Source organism: Syzygium oleosum, unplaced genomic scaffold, assembly GCF_021117445.2.
Source record: "Syzygium oleosum isolate NSW1041296 unplaced genomic scaffold, Sole_v2.1 Sole_v2.06, whole genome shotgun sequence".
Classification (NCBI taxonomy): domain Eukaryota; kingdom Viridiplantae; phylum Streptophyta; class Magnoliopsida; order Myrtales; family Myrtaceae; genus Syzygium; species Syzygium oleosum.
In genome coordinates, this window is record NW_026607490.1 from 8,539,828 (window position 1) to 8,552,676 (window position 12,849).

At 40.4% G+C, this 12,849-nt stretch overlaps 1 protein-coding gene, 1 long non-coding RNA gene and 1 pseudogene across 2 annotated transcripts; all 3 read right to left on the minus strand.

The window, feature by feature from the left end:
* Window positions 1–2,432: 2,432 nt before the first annotated feature.
* LOC130138493 (uncharacterized) lies at window positions 2,433–3,241 on the minus strand (annotated as a pseudogene).
* A 1,720-nt stretch (window positions 3,242–4,961) lies between these two features.
* Window positions 4,962–8,785, minus strand: LOC130138377 (uncharacterized). Its single transcript, XR_008816781.1, has 4 exons — window positions 8,688–8,785; window positions 8,233–8,280; window positions 7,811–7,864; window positions 4,962–5,111 (listed from the first exon to the last, which is right to left on the minus strand). It is a non-coding gene; the product is annotated as an uncharacterized LOC130138377 (long non-coding RNA).
* Window positions 8,786–10,238: 1,453 nt separating this feature from the next.
* On the minus strand, window positions 10,239–12,211 carry LOC130138376 (pentatricopeptide repeat-containing protein At1g63330-like). Its single transcript, XM_056312243.1, has one exon. The coding sequence runs from the start codon at window positions 12,181–12,183 to the stop codon at window positions 10,246–10,248; it is 1,938 nt and encodes a 645-aa protein (XP_056168218.1). The 5' UTR covers window positions 12,184–12,211; the 3' UTR covers window positions 10,239–10,245.
* Window positions 12,212–12,849: the final 638 nt, after the last annotated feature.

The window sequence follows — 12,849 nt, forward strand, 5'->3', positions numbered from 1 at the left end:
AAATTTTGGTGTTCCTTGTGTCTTTAGTAACTATGTTAGATTATTTTTGCCTACTTGTTTCTGTTTGTTTTGGAACTTACTGTTTCATTCGGTAGAAAGACGGAGTCTGATGATTTTCAAAGTTTTATTTAGATCCTTGTCTTTCCAATTATTACCGTGGATTTCATTCTTTTAGTGTTGCACTTGGGTGTGACTGTTTTTCTCTGATACATCCGTACTCACTTCGTTGGATCCATCTATGTGCATTATCAATTTGTATGAATGAAGATTCTCTTCTGAAAAAGAGAGTGGCAGCATTGGAAAGCTGGTACACCCATATGTCGTAGAAGGGTGCATTACCTATAGCAGTTACATTTGTCGTGACCAGAGTTGAAAATGATCATAATTCGTGGTGTTCTATGACCATGTAGGGGTTTATCTTGCGTCAGAATAAGCAAAGCTGATATTGTTCGGCATACTTCAGATAAAAAGCGTTATGTTGCTTAAAACAGGCAAGCACCGTGTGTTGATCTTGTCTATCAAGAAAATTGACTCGAAAAACGATTATGTTTTGAATTAAGGTCTGCTTCTGGAGTGGAAGATGGGAATTTCTTCATTGGGACTTAACAAAATGACTAGCTGGATGAAAAATTTAGCATCCTGTTCAGGATAAGGTCTGTTTCCACAAGTTAGAGCATCATTTTCAGTAAATGAATTCCACATTTGAGGTCTGAATATTAGTTTCTTCTTTTTGTATATCTCTGCAATCTTAATTTCAATGTTCCTTGCACGGATTTGGAGCTTTTAGCAGTTCTTTCGTGCAATATTGCAAGTTTTTTTTGTGTCAATATGCCTTTCACATCTCCACATAAGTACATGGATATACATAAATTAAAGGAGGAAGAAAAGAAATGGGCACAAGACTAGCCAAACTGTCTGCAACGCGGAGCTTGAGCGCAAAATTTGGTTGCGCCATAACTTTCTCCACTAAACTCCATTCCAAGCGAGCTTATAGTTAAAAGAAAGCTCATTCAGAGCACTACAAGAACCCTAACTTGGCCGTCCCAAAATCGAGCCGAAAGCCGATGAAAATTGGCCTAAAAGCCGCTGGTCGCGCACTGTTCACTACGCGCGCTCAACTTCAAAAATTCATATCCGGCAAACCGTAAGTCCTAATCGGTTCCGTAAAATCTCACAGTCCCGCAACATCCTAAACTACCAATTCTATATATATATATACGCAGCTCAACGACTCAAAAATCGGATTTCACCGCTCGAATAACACATAAATGGGCACAAAGACTAGCCAAACTGTCCACAACGCGGAGCTTGAGCACGAAACTTGATTGCGCCATAACTTTCTCCACTAAACTCCGTTCCAAGCAAGCTTATAGTTAAAAGAAAGCTCATTCGGAGCACTACAATAACCCTAATTTGGCCGTCCCAAAATCAAGCCGACAAAAATCGGCCTAAAAGCCGCTGGTCGCGCACTGTTCACTGCAAGCGCTCAACTTCAAAAATTCATATCCGGCAAACCGTAAATCCTAATCGGGTTCCGTAAAATCTCACGGTCCCGCAACACCCTAAACTACCAATTCTACATATATACGCAGCTCAACGACTCAAAAATCGAACTTCGCCGCTCAAATAACATATAATTCCGAAATATGAGCCCTAACTCGGAAAAATATTCCAATTGAACAAACGCGGGGTGTGAATACTTACCGGACATTGCTAATCAAAGTCAAATCGGCTTGGCGAGACCCCCGCGGCACAAAACCCTCTTCTCTTTTTCTTCTTTCTCTTTCCTTTCCTCTCTTTTGTTCTCTTTTCTTTTGTTTCTCGACAACTCTCGGCCCCTTTAAAAATTAGAAGATGTCCACTGTAGTTTTTGTTGACTTGTTGGCTTGTTGAGACTTTTTTTCCAAATATTACAAGTTCTCTCGCTAAATCCTGAGTTTTGTTTTCCATTCTCTCCCAATCTTACTAACAAGTGAAGAGAGTTGTGAAATAACATAAAATGGCATCCATCTTGCAGACAATTACACTACTTAAAGAGCAATAAGTATATCTAATCTCCATGTTGCGACAATTCCATCCAATATTAACAAATTACATAATGACTTATGAAAAAGAGAATCTAGTTGGCCATTCTACTGTAATGCAGAAACAACCAAGCCAAATGAAAACAACAAAGTCAATCAGTTCACTCATATTGACAAGCTCACCACAAGCGACCTCACCCTAACCAGAGGGCAGAAACAGAGGAGGTGCTATGTAGTTTATGGGAATTGCTAAAATAGAGGGCAGAGTGGATTGAGTAGGATCTTTCGCTTGAACAAATCAGACTATCTTTCCAAAAATAGTCATAACCAGACAATCTTTGCTGAAACAGTCAACCAAGAATTTGATTGAAGAACATGAAATCCCAAGTTATCATAATAAAGAAGCCGTAACTAGACTATCTTTCCCACGATCATTGCATAATGGAATAGTCAACATCTCATTCACTGAATCCATCAGCAACAAAAGAACAAAAACAACCACATCACTTCCCTGAACCCATCATCAACAAAAAAATACAGCCACATCACTTCCCTAAACCCAACCCTCACAAATGGCTATCATTCTTATAGGTCAGAGTTGCGTCCTTTCAATATTTTTTTTCTTTCTTGATGGCCTTGCTACTTTAACTGGAACTTCAACTTCAGCTTCTTGTGATGTTGATTCAACATGTGCTTGTGTATCAATTCTTTGTCTCTTGTCCTCTCTAGCACTTTTACTCTTAACCTAATATTATAAGATTTCATTAATTTAAAAATCGTTGTTAGTAAAAAAGTAAATCTAACAAAATGGAAGTACTTACCGGAAGTTTTTGCCTAGACAATGGTGTTTGTGATGCCGCTAACCCAGCCTTCTTAGTGGGGCATGTTAAACTATTGTGTCCCGTCTTCTTGCAACTTCGACATGTCATCTTCATTCCTACCCTCGACATCCTAATACCACTTGCGACCTCACCTTCCTCTCTTATTCTTTTATGTTTGCGTCTACCAGGCTTCGCCCTCGCTGGAAGTGATTCAGGGGCCTCCTTATTAGTCTTTTTCCAAAATTTCTCTCCTCGTATGGGTTGAATCATGTTCTGATATGCAGCTACGAACTTGGTCTTCTTATAACACTCATCCACTTAGTCATATGCATCCTCTTGCCTATGATTTAGAGCAGAAATGGCATGAGGACATGGGAAGATGAATAGTATCACCATACTAATACGCATACATTTATATGATAAGCAATAAACTTATCTATCACATAAGCTAGGAAGTTCTATCAACCAACATATCAATGAATATAGTGTGACATTGCGATAAGTGATACCTACATCTCAACCCAATATGAAATAGCACTTTATTCTACATCCTCTCTCAATTAGTTGTTTGAATAGACATCTCAGTTCATAAAAATAAAAATCATGCTTTCAAAGTCAAATGACAGGAAAAAAACATTTAGAATGCGTCATTTGCTTCTTCTTCATTAGAAGACGGTAAGGAAATTGTTGCTTAGGAGATTGAAGATCCATTAGGAGACTGTGAATGATTATTACCTGGGTTGGAAGGAAAAGACCAGTTGCCATTTAGTTTGGTTAAATGCAGATACATGTATGACGCGATCACTCCATTCTAAGTCCTTCCACTCATCAACAACACCATCATAGTGGAAAAGCATCACCACAAAATCATTTGACAGAAACTGCAAAGTGAAAATTGACACAGCTTAGCCTGGAAAAAGCTCGAGAAAAATAGGCTAAGCAACGGCCGAAAAGTCTCCTCACCTTTGTAACCATTTTATTCACAAGATCCTTTTGCTTGATTCCAACAGCCACGGCAAACAAGTTAGACGAAGAACTAAGAGAGCCCTGTCCAAAGATCAAGCAAGTTAATGCATGTTCAGAACTATGATGTTATATCTTCTACATTGAAAAAACTATTGTCATTTCAGGCTGTTTTTTTACCTCTGCAGAATCCCATAACGGCCTCATTTCCAAATCAGAAGAATTGGCAACAATACCTTCTGGTAAGGCCTCAGTTCCACGTGGTCCGCATCGATTCTGAAATGAAAACACAAATAAGCTATTAAGCAACAAGTGAGACATCTGGCATGGCACAATTAAATTGAAAGTGATGAAGTTCAAAACTGCCATTCTCTAATAACAAGCACTGGATGGAAGGATGACATACCGCACAAGTGCTGGTGTTAGAGCTCTGTCATATATCAATTATCCTCCAATCCCATCCTGAGAATTTCTGCAAAACATTTTCAATTTCATTCGCAACATCCAGCATATAAACTGCCGGGACCGAGTAACAGTGAAAAAACATGATGATCTGTAGAACTAAGAAGAGTAGGTATCCACCTCTCTGTAATCTGATGCCAACAGCGCACTCCCGATGAAGAGTCCTAGACAAAACAAAGATGCTGCAGGAAAGAAGTTACAGAATTGTATCTCTGTTCTTGTCATTCTATGCTTCCAGCAAGCATTTATCTAACCCTGAAAGCCATAATTGGACTGCAGTCCCATTGCTGTAATACATTTTACATATTCCTGCAAGTGATAGGATCTAGTCCTTAGTCAAGTTATCAATCTTATACTAAAATTATAAAATTAAACTAGTCAAAAACCAATTATTGACTTCAACACAAAATGGCAATTTTCAGTGAAGTAATCTCTTATAAAGTTCATCCAGTTTCAATGAACTCTAAGCAAAGGTGTATAGTCATAAGTGAAAAACTATTGCACCATGGTTATTCAGAGGTAGGTCCATTTAACCGTGAACACCAAAGTAAAATGCATCTCTGGAAATCCTAAGGATAGGAAAACTCAATGATAGTTTGACACTTGTTTATATGGCATTGTTGTGCATTTAAACCTAAACAACACTCGTAGACATAAACACTTACTAAACCTTAAAAAACCCTTAGGAAGTCTCTAAATAACACAAGAGTTACTAAGGCCATGTAGAGTTTGCTCCATTATGTTAATGCTAGACCAAAGAAACTTGAGATTTTTCAAGATTTCTTACTTGGTGGAGTACTGCCCTCCGGGTGCTAGATCCAACATATTCCTCAAGATATTCCTGCACATAATACATTACGCTTCCATAAGAGAAAGAAAAATAGACCAACGGCTTTACCCTATGGATTGCTCTCTCTCTCTCTCTCTCTCTCTCTCTCTCTCTCTCTCTCTCTCTCTCTCTCTCTCTCTCACACACACACACACACACACACACACTCACACAGATTATCTGAAACCTCTGTCCGTGGAAGCCTAACACATCGACGCACTTCCATGTCCCAAAAGAAAGACTCCAATCATAAGAACACAAATGAATTTACTTGGAGTCCTTTATTCATACAATCACAGAACAACTAATTGTTCTCCCGAAATCCTTATTTCTTTTGGGATGGAGAAAGATTAAGTATTTTTCCTTTGACAGAGATGAAAGGAGGATGCAGTGGATTTTACAATGATGGTTTAAGTACATAAGTACTGCCTACTTTTGAGTAGTGGGTATCCAAATCAACAGCAGCCCTTTGTTCTAGAGTCTTAGCCCTAAAAACGCGGACTGCAATTGAGATGGTTCGCCGGTCAATCTACGCAAATCAAAAGATCATCGTTAGACCACTCAAATAGTGGATCAAGTGTAATATCAGGACTGGATTCAATTTTTTTTGGTTTTAATTGACAATGTAATTGCATCATCAAAACTAATTTAATTCACATGGTAAATAGCACAAGTAGCTACTTAAAACAAGTATGGGAATTTCTTTGGGAAAGTAAAAATGAAACCAATTTCCTTGAGGAAAGTCAAAACAGCTTCCACTCCCCCAATAACAATGTTCCATCATATGGTGAGGTCAAGATACAGAATATGAATGGATTCAAGTAAACAATAAGCAGTTTCACCATTAAAAGGCAAACTGTGAGAGGACCCTTTTTTGCCTAGATGAAAACACGGAATCATCTCAGGAAGACTGCAACTGCGATGCAGAAAGGCTCTCGCTAGATATTGATCTTTCTTAGAATCTCTATTTCAATAAATCATTGTTCCTACACAATATCCAAGGTTAAGTCCTATGTCTCTGCATTGCTTCTCATTTTCACAAGGAAAAGGACTCCTGTAGCTAATCAACGAGAGATCTTTTGAAAAATAACCATCTCTATGATTTTGTGCAGTAGCTATAGCTGGGTTATTCAAGTGATGCAATGAGATCTTTTGAAGATTTTTCCATCTGAATGATTTTGTATGGCAGCTGTGACTGGGACATTCGAGAGATGCAAACTGTGAAAGCAACTTCTACTACGCGCAACATTAATAAGGAACATTCTTGACATGGATTAAAATCGGCAAGTAACCAACCAGTAAAAGTTCATAACGGCTCCTTTCTAAGCAATATATTAGTAAAAAAAATCCATTTCCTCTTGTTGATGTGGTTAAAGCAAAGGATAGGAGCATGGAACAGGCTCAGCATGCAATAAATGAACAACCTGTCTGTAAAGTACTGAATAGCGAACACCCACACAAACAAATAGTTCTTTTAATGATAAAAGAAACCGGTAAGAACATTCTTTCCCCTTTTAGTTTGCATGGAGAAAAATGTCAATCTCTATTCAAAGGAAGGATCATCGCATACTAAAATGAATGCAATACCTTTGGGAAACATTTATAACCTCCACCAGTCACATTGAGCAATCCTAAAGGTAAAACTCTGTTGGGCACCATGGCAGCCAACTTGCAAGCGATCATAGCTCCTGTTTTGACAGCCAAAGAGGGCAGTTAGTCACCCTGAAACAAAAAGGACCCCGATCTGGACACATAGGCAGACATGTCATGGATGTGATTTTTAGTTCATTATTAAGTTTAAAAAATGGCCAGATAAATCCAGGCATCCAGAAATTGCAATCAGAATGGTTGTTTTAATTTCTCATATGAAGAACAGAGCCAAATAAGCATCCATGAAATTTGGGTCATTCAAAACTCATTCATTGAATGGCCAATGACATGGGCTCTTTCCCATCCCAGGTGATCGAGTACAGTAATCGCATCTTTCGCCATAATCTTTGTCCTGCTCCATAAATCACATCGAAAGTCAAAGTCAATTTTTGTTAAAATGTTTTTGGAACAGCACCAAATTATCATCAAACTAAAAGACTAAGAAAGCCATCCAATGTGCACGATTAGTCCAAGGAAAGTTGAAGCTGCATTTAAGCTTTGCACCAACTGGCAACCATTCTCCTGTGAATACGATCCCGATTCAAGAAACTCCACAAAGCAGCACACACTCAAACGAACTAGAAAGCTCACGGTATGCGTCGATTGGACTCACATGTACTCCAACTTGTCGGCGGGCATGAAAATGGGAGCTGATTGTTTTGATAATCCTTTTTCCACTTTTATCAGGAAACCAATTCCAAGTCCTCTCCAAGGACTAGGGAACGTGCTTCAGGTATTTATCCATAATAACTTTCAGTCAGCTGAAAATGGCAGAATTAGTCACTTTTCAATGTCAATGAGATCAGTTCAAGCACTCTAGATTTTGCTGTTCCTATCTTAACCATTATGTTACTTCCATGACAAATTAGAGTACCAACTTAAGCTGATAAGTACTTACTTCCATGACACTATTATATATTGCAATCTCCAATTAAAAGAAGAATTTGGAAATACAATTACTCGGTTTCAGGAATTTTTTTTGCGATAAATGGTTTCTAAATTCAATCTGCTCTACCATCCAACAAATGTGAAAGACCATGTAAGTTGAGAAAAAAACTCACCTCATGCTCTGGAATATAAACAACGACTGGCTGCTTGCATAATTTTGAAATTACCTGTAATGAATTTATGATTGGAACTGGTCAGAAGCTCAAGAAGAAATAAAGTGAGTGCTGCTAGCAAATGAAACTATCAAAATGTAGAGAATAAGAGGACACCACCAGCTCCAATTAGTGCTTGAGAAACCTAGAAGAATTTACAAAAACAAAAGACTACTACATTTGTCCCTAGATGATCCATCATACTGCTCGATTTGAAACCATAGTCAACTCTTAATTCTACCCGAGAGATAAGGAAGAAAAGAAGCCAACCCCTATTATTTCTGTCTTTGCCAAGGGCTTAATTTAACCACGACTGATCTAGTCCCAGAAAATCAAGAGAACTTCCATAAATTTACACTAGCAAAGGGAAGTGCATCACCAACCTGTATGCTGTTTATTAGTTCTTGAGGATGTTCAACCCTCAAACCTACCTGCAAGACACAATAGGAGGAAAAATGACAGTTAATAGTTTCATTTATATCACCAGTATCCATACATTTGGAATGATCTTACTATGCATACAGATCAAGTTGCCAAACAAGGCATTTCCAAAGATGCCAAACATTTTAGTGACAGGACTATATATTTGAGAGGATCAAGGGTCGCAAGTTGAAACAAGGTTGAAGTAGCGATCAAGATCACAATGCAAGAATATAACATTTCATAATTGTGGCTATAAAGAAGATGAGAAGATAATATTAGCACAACAGATGAGAAATTCATTGCCAAATTGCTTCTTTTGCACTGTCACGCAATCAATCAACTTCTCCTGTGAATACGCTCCCGATTCAAGAAACTCCACGAAGCAGCACACACTCAAACGAACTAGAAAGCTCACGGTATGCGTCGATCGGACTCACGTGTACTCCGACTTGTCGACGGGCATGGAGCTTCAGCCCACGCCGCGATTGTCGAACACGCACACCTCGACCCCACCATCACCACCACTAGCGCCAGCTTTGAGAGCTGAGCGGAGCCATTTCTCGGGACAGAGAGAGAGGGGCAGAGGACGAATCGCCAATGGGGGGCTTCGGAGGCGACGGCGTAGGCGGAGGCGGCCGCGTGGTCGGATCTGAGCCACCGATCTTCACGTTAGGGCAAAAACGATGAGAATAAGTTCAAGTCATATCAAATCTTAACCTGAGAATGGGGCTTCAGAGGCAACGTAGAGGGAGATCCGGAGCCCGAGATCGCCAAAGGGGCTTCGGGAGGCGACGGCGGAGGCGCGGTTCGTTACAGACAGCCGAGCGGTGCCCTTTCACGAGACAAAGAGAGAGGGGCAGAGGACGAATCGCCAATGGGAGCTTCGGAGGCGACGACGTAGGCGGAGGCGGCCGCGTGGTCGGGATCTGAGCCACCGACGGGCTCCGAGAGGCGACGGCGAAGGCAAGCGGTGGAGGCGGAGGCGCGGCTCACAAAAAGAGCCGTGCTTCGCGGAGGAAAGAGAGAGAGTAGATGGGTTTTCTGGAAGGGGACGGCTGAGGCAACCCGCGTAGGCGCGGCGGGTTCACGAGCAAAGGAGGCGAAGTCGCGGAGGAAGAAAGAGGAGGTCGGGAGCAGGAGAAATTTTGAGCGGGAGGAGTGAGGGAGAGAGAAACCAGATGAAAAGTGAATTTTTGAGCAGTCGCGGCGAGGCTAACGGAGGGTTAACGGAGAATGGGAGAGAGAAGGGAAAGCGGCTGATTCTTTAGTAAATCTGATCTGTGGGCCCTTCTTGCCACGTGTCTTCCGCTCAATGGTGTTATGTATTGCTGACGTGGTGTATTCCACTCACGCAATATTTTCTCGTTAAGAAGAAGAGAAAAAGGAACAGAACAGGAAGAAACTGAAGAGTACTTGTAATCCAAGATAAAGAGTCCAATAATATCACCTCCTCGTATCCAGGATGATCATTCCTAGGTTGCAAGACATTAATCTCTCTGTTTCACTACGATTTTGAAGTTGCGTGCTTGATAAATCACTTAAATCAACAGAAACAACAATTTGAAGATAGAATATAATCACTAGGCTAACATTAAGGAAGTACTCTCTATCAGCCCCTTAAATTTCAACCAAGTACCCTCAATCTTTCACCTTCACGTCACAGGCTAGACCATTGTGACAATAATTTTCTAGAAAACTCATTAGGAAGGAGAACTGGGTTCATCTTAAAGTTAACTGTACATAAATGTCCCTGCAAGAAACTTAGTATGACTGAAGTAGCAGAAGTTCAAATGCAGATAATTTTCCGTACAACGACATGTTTTCTTCCTTGTAACAAATTAATCTGAGAATATACAGAACTAACTAGTGTTAGATGATGCAAGCCCAATCTTCTCTCATCGAGAAAAAAGTAGGCTACTTACTACATGCACCCGATCGCAATGCATGAGAGCTTACGTCCCCAGTGCAGATTTTCAGGATTCTAATGTATTGTTAGCTGATGCACTCAGCAATTTAGCTGTGTATGCAGCATTTGGTGAGAAGCCTTTCTCAACCACCTCCCCTAGAAGAAGCATTGCCCTCGCTTTCTGACCATCTTCAAGGAGTGCTCGGATAATAATGTCATACACAACACCACTTGGAGGACATCCCTTCTCTTTCATATTATGAAGTAGCTCACAAGCTTCACCTATTTGACCAGCTTTACATAGTCCTTTTATGATGGCGCCAAATGTCATGACATTAGGTTGCAATCCTTTGGCATCCAGCGAATTAAAGAGGTTCATTGCAGGTCCAAGTTCCCCCACCTCACACAAGCTGTTAATAAGGATGTTGCAGTGGATTATATGAACATCGACCATGCCATCTTCCATTTGTCGAAACAATGCCATTGCCTTGTCGACCTGTTGATTTTTGCAAAGACCATTTAACATGATAGCACAAGATTGTTGATTTATATGGTTGCAAGCCAGCATTTTGTAAAACAGCTGATGTGCAACCCTGGGGTTTCCAACAAGGAAAAAGCCATCCATGAGACAACCATAGGTGGCAACGTCAGGGACTAATCCTTTCTCCAACATTTCCCCAAGGAGACTCATTGCCTTATCGACTCTTTTAACTGCAAAATACCCATTCATCAATGTGTTATAGGTCACGACATCAGGATTGCATTTCCTTGCAGTCATCAAACAAAATGTCACGGCAGCATCATCCATTCGATTCTGAAGGCAGTAACCATTGATTAATGCGTTGTAAGTAACTACATTCGCCTCAACATCCATCTCGAACATCGTATCAAATATGCACTTCGCCTCATCAGTCATGCCCTGTTTGCAGAGTGCATCCAAGATAATAGTGAAGGTTTGACAACCTGGCCTGGTTCCTCCCCGCACCATCTCACTCAACTGGACTTGAGCTTCTTCCCATTGACCACAAAGGCATAGACCGTGGATCAAGGAGCTATAAATGATAACATTCGGGTGGATTCCATCATCAATCATCTTCTCTAACAAGGTCTTTGCTTGTTTCCATTCGCCTATGCAGCCTAAGCCATGAATCAAGGTATTATAAGTGAAGATATTTGGGCGAATTCCCTGGTGACTCATGCAGTCAAAGAAGCCAAATGCCTCCGCCACCAGTCCTTCCTTGCAATAACTATCGATGATCGTGCTGTACATGACCACATTCAGCTCGCAACCCCTTTCTTCCATATTCCTCATCAACCGAACGGCTGTCGAAGTATGACCAGCTCTACACAATCCCTTCACGATGACACCGCACGTAACTACATTGGCCTTAAACCCTTTGCCCTGCATTTCTTCCACCAAGGTCAAGGCTCGTGCCATCTTACCCTCTTCACAGAGCCCGTTGAGCAAAGTGGTCAAGGTCACCACACTCGGTTCAACTTCAAGCCCAAGCTTGAACATTTTGGTCAAAACAAAAAATCCACGATCAGTCCTTTTCAAGTGGCAGAGGCAATTTATCAGAATGCTGAGAACGTAAATGTTGCGAGATATCCCCAAGGAGTCCATTCGCTCGATCATGTGGATGGCGATAGCATAATGCTTCATCCTCACCGCAGCTCCCAAGAGTTGGATAAAACAGGGAGTTGAAGGCAAAGGGTTCAGCCGAATCATAACCTTAAAATAATGCAAAGCATCGTCGGCTTTTGCCAACCCGCCATTTTTGCATAAATTCATCACAAAGTCCAAAACTTGGGATCGGTTCAGGGAATCGCTCAGTCCAGAAGTGGAGCGTGAAGTGGTGCGAAAGTGACGGGAGGGAGAGGAATCGACAATGCGAGGAAGATGAAGAAGAAGAGCCGATGCAAAGACGGGAGGAGAGGGAGTGAGATTACCAGATGGTGGTCGAACAAGAGGAGGAAGAGCAGAGGGATTCACCATTCTTCGCATCGTTTCTTTCCAGCAAACTTCTCGTCGTCGTCGTCATCGTCGTCTTCTTTCTCTCAAACTGCTTCAAAGGTTTAAAAAACGGATAAAGTACTAAAACTTGTCATCAACTTGCAATTCATTGATAAAACTTTCAAAAGCGCAATTAAATCATAAAATTTATCACAAAAGTGTAATTAAATTTTAAAACTTCAAAAAATAGCAATCAAGTTGGTGTAATTTAAGATTTCTATTTATCTATCTATTTTAGTTTTATTTCTGGGTAAAAGCCACCAAAAGGTCCACCATGACACATTTACTGTAACCTTTTTTAATAACACAAAAAATCTCAAATTTGTACCTATGTGACACATTTACCCTCCTCCGTCAAAGTTCTGCCGATGAAAACTGTTAAAAATCTGCCTACATGGATACCAGAAAGCAAATAATGTTGACATCATTTTGGCTGGAAAATCATTTAAGGGAACCTTGACGAAAGGTAAATTTATCACATAGGTACAAGTTTGGGATTTTTTATATCACAGAGAAAAAGTTTAGGGCAAAAATGTCACAGTTATCATAATTTAGGATTTTTGATGTTACAAAAAAAAGTTCATGTAAATGTGTTATAGTAATCATAATTTGAGATTTCTTGTGGATTTTTTCCTTTACTCTTTTTAGGATAAGTGC

Excerpts from the sequence above, each read along its gene's own strand:
- LOC130138376 (XM_056312243.1), bottom strand. The coding sequence starts at position 12,183 with ATGCGAAGAATGGTGAATCCCTCTGCTCTTCCTCCTCTTGTTCGACCA.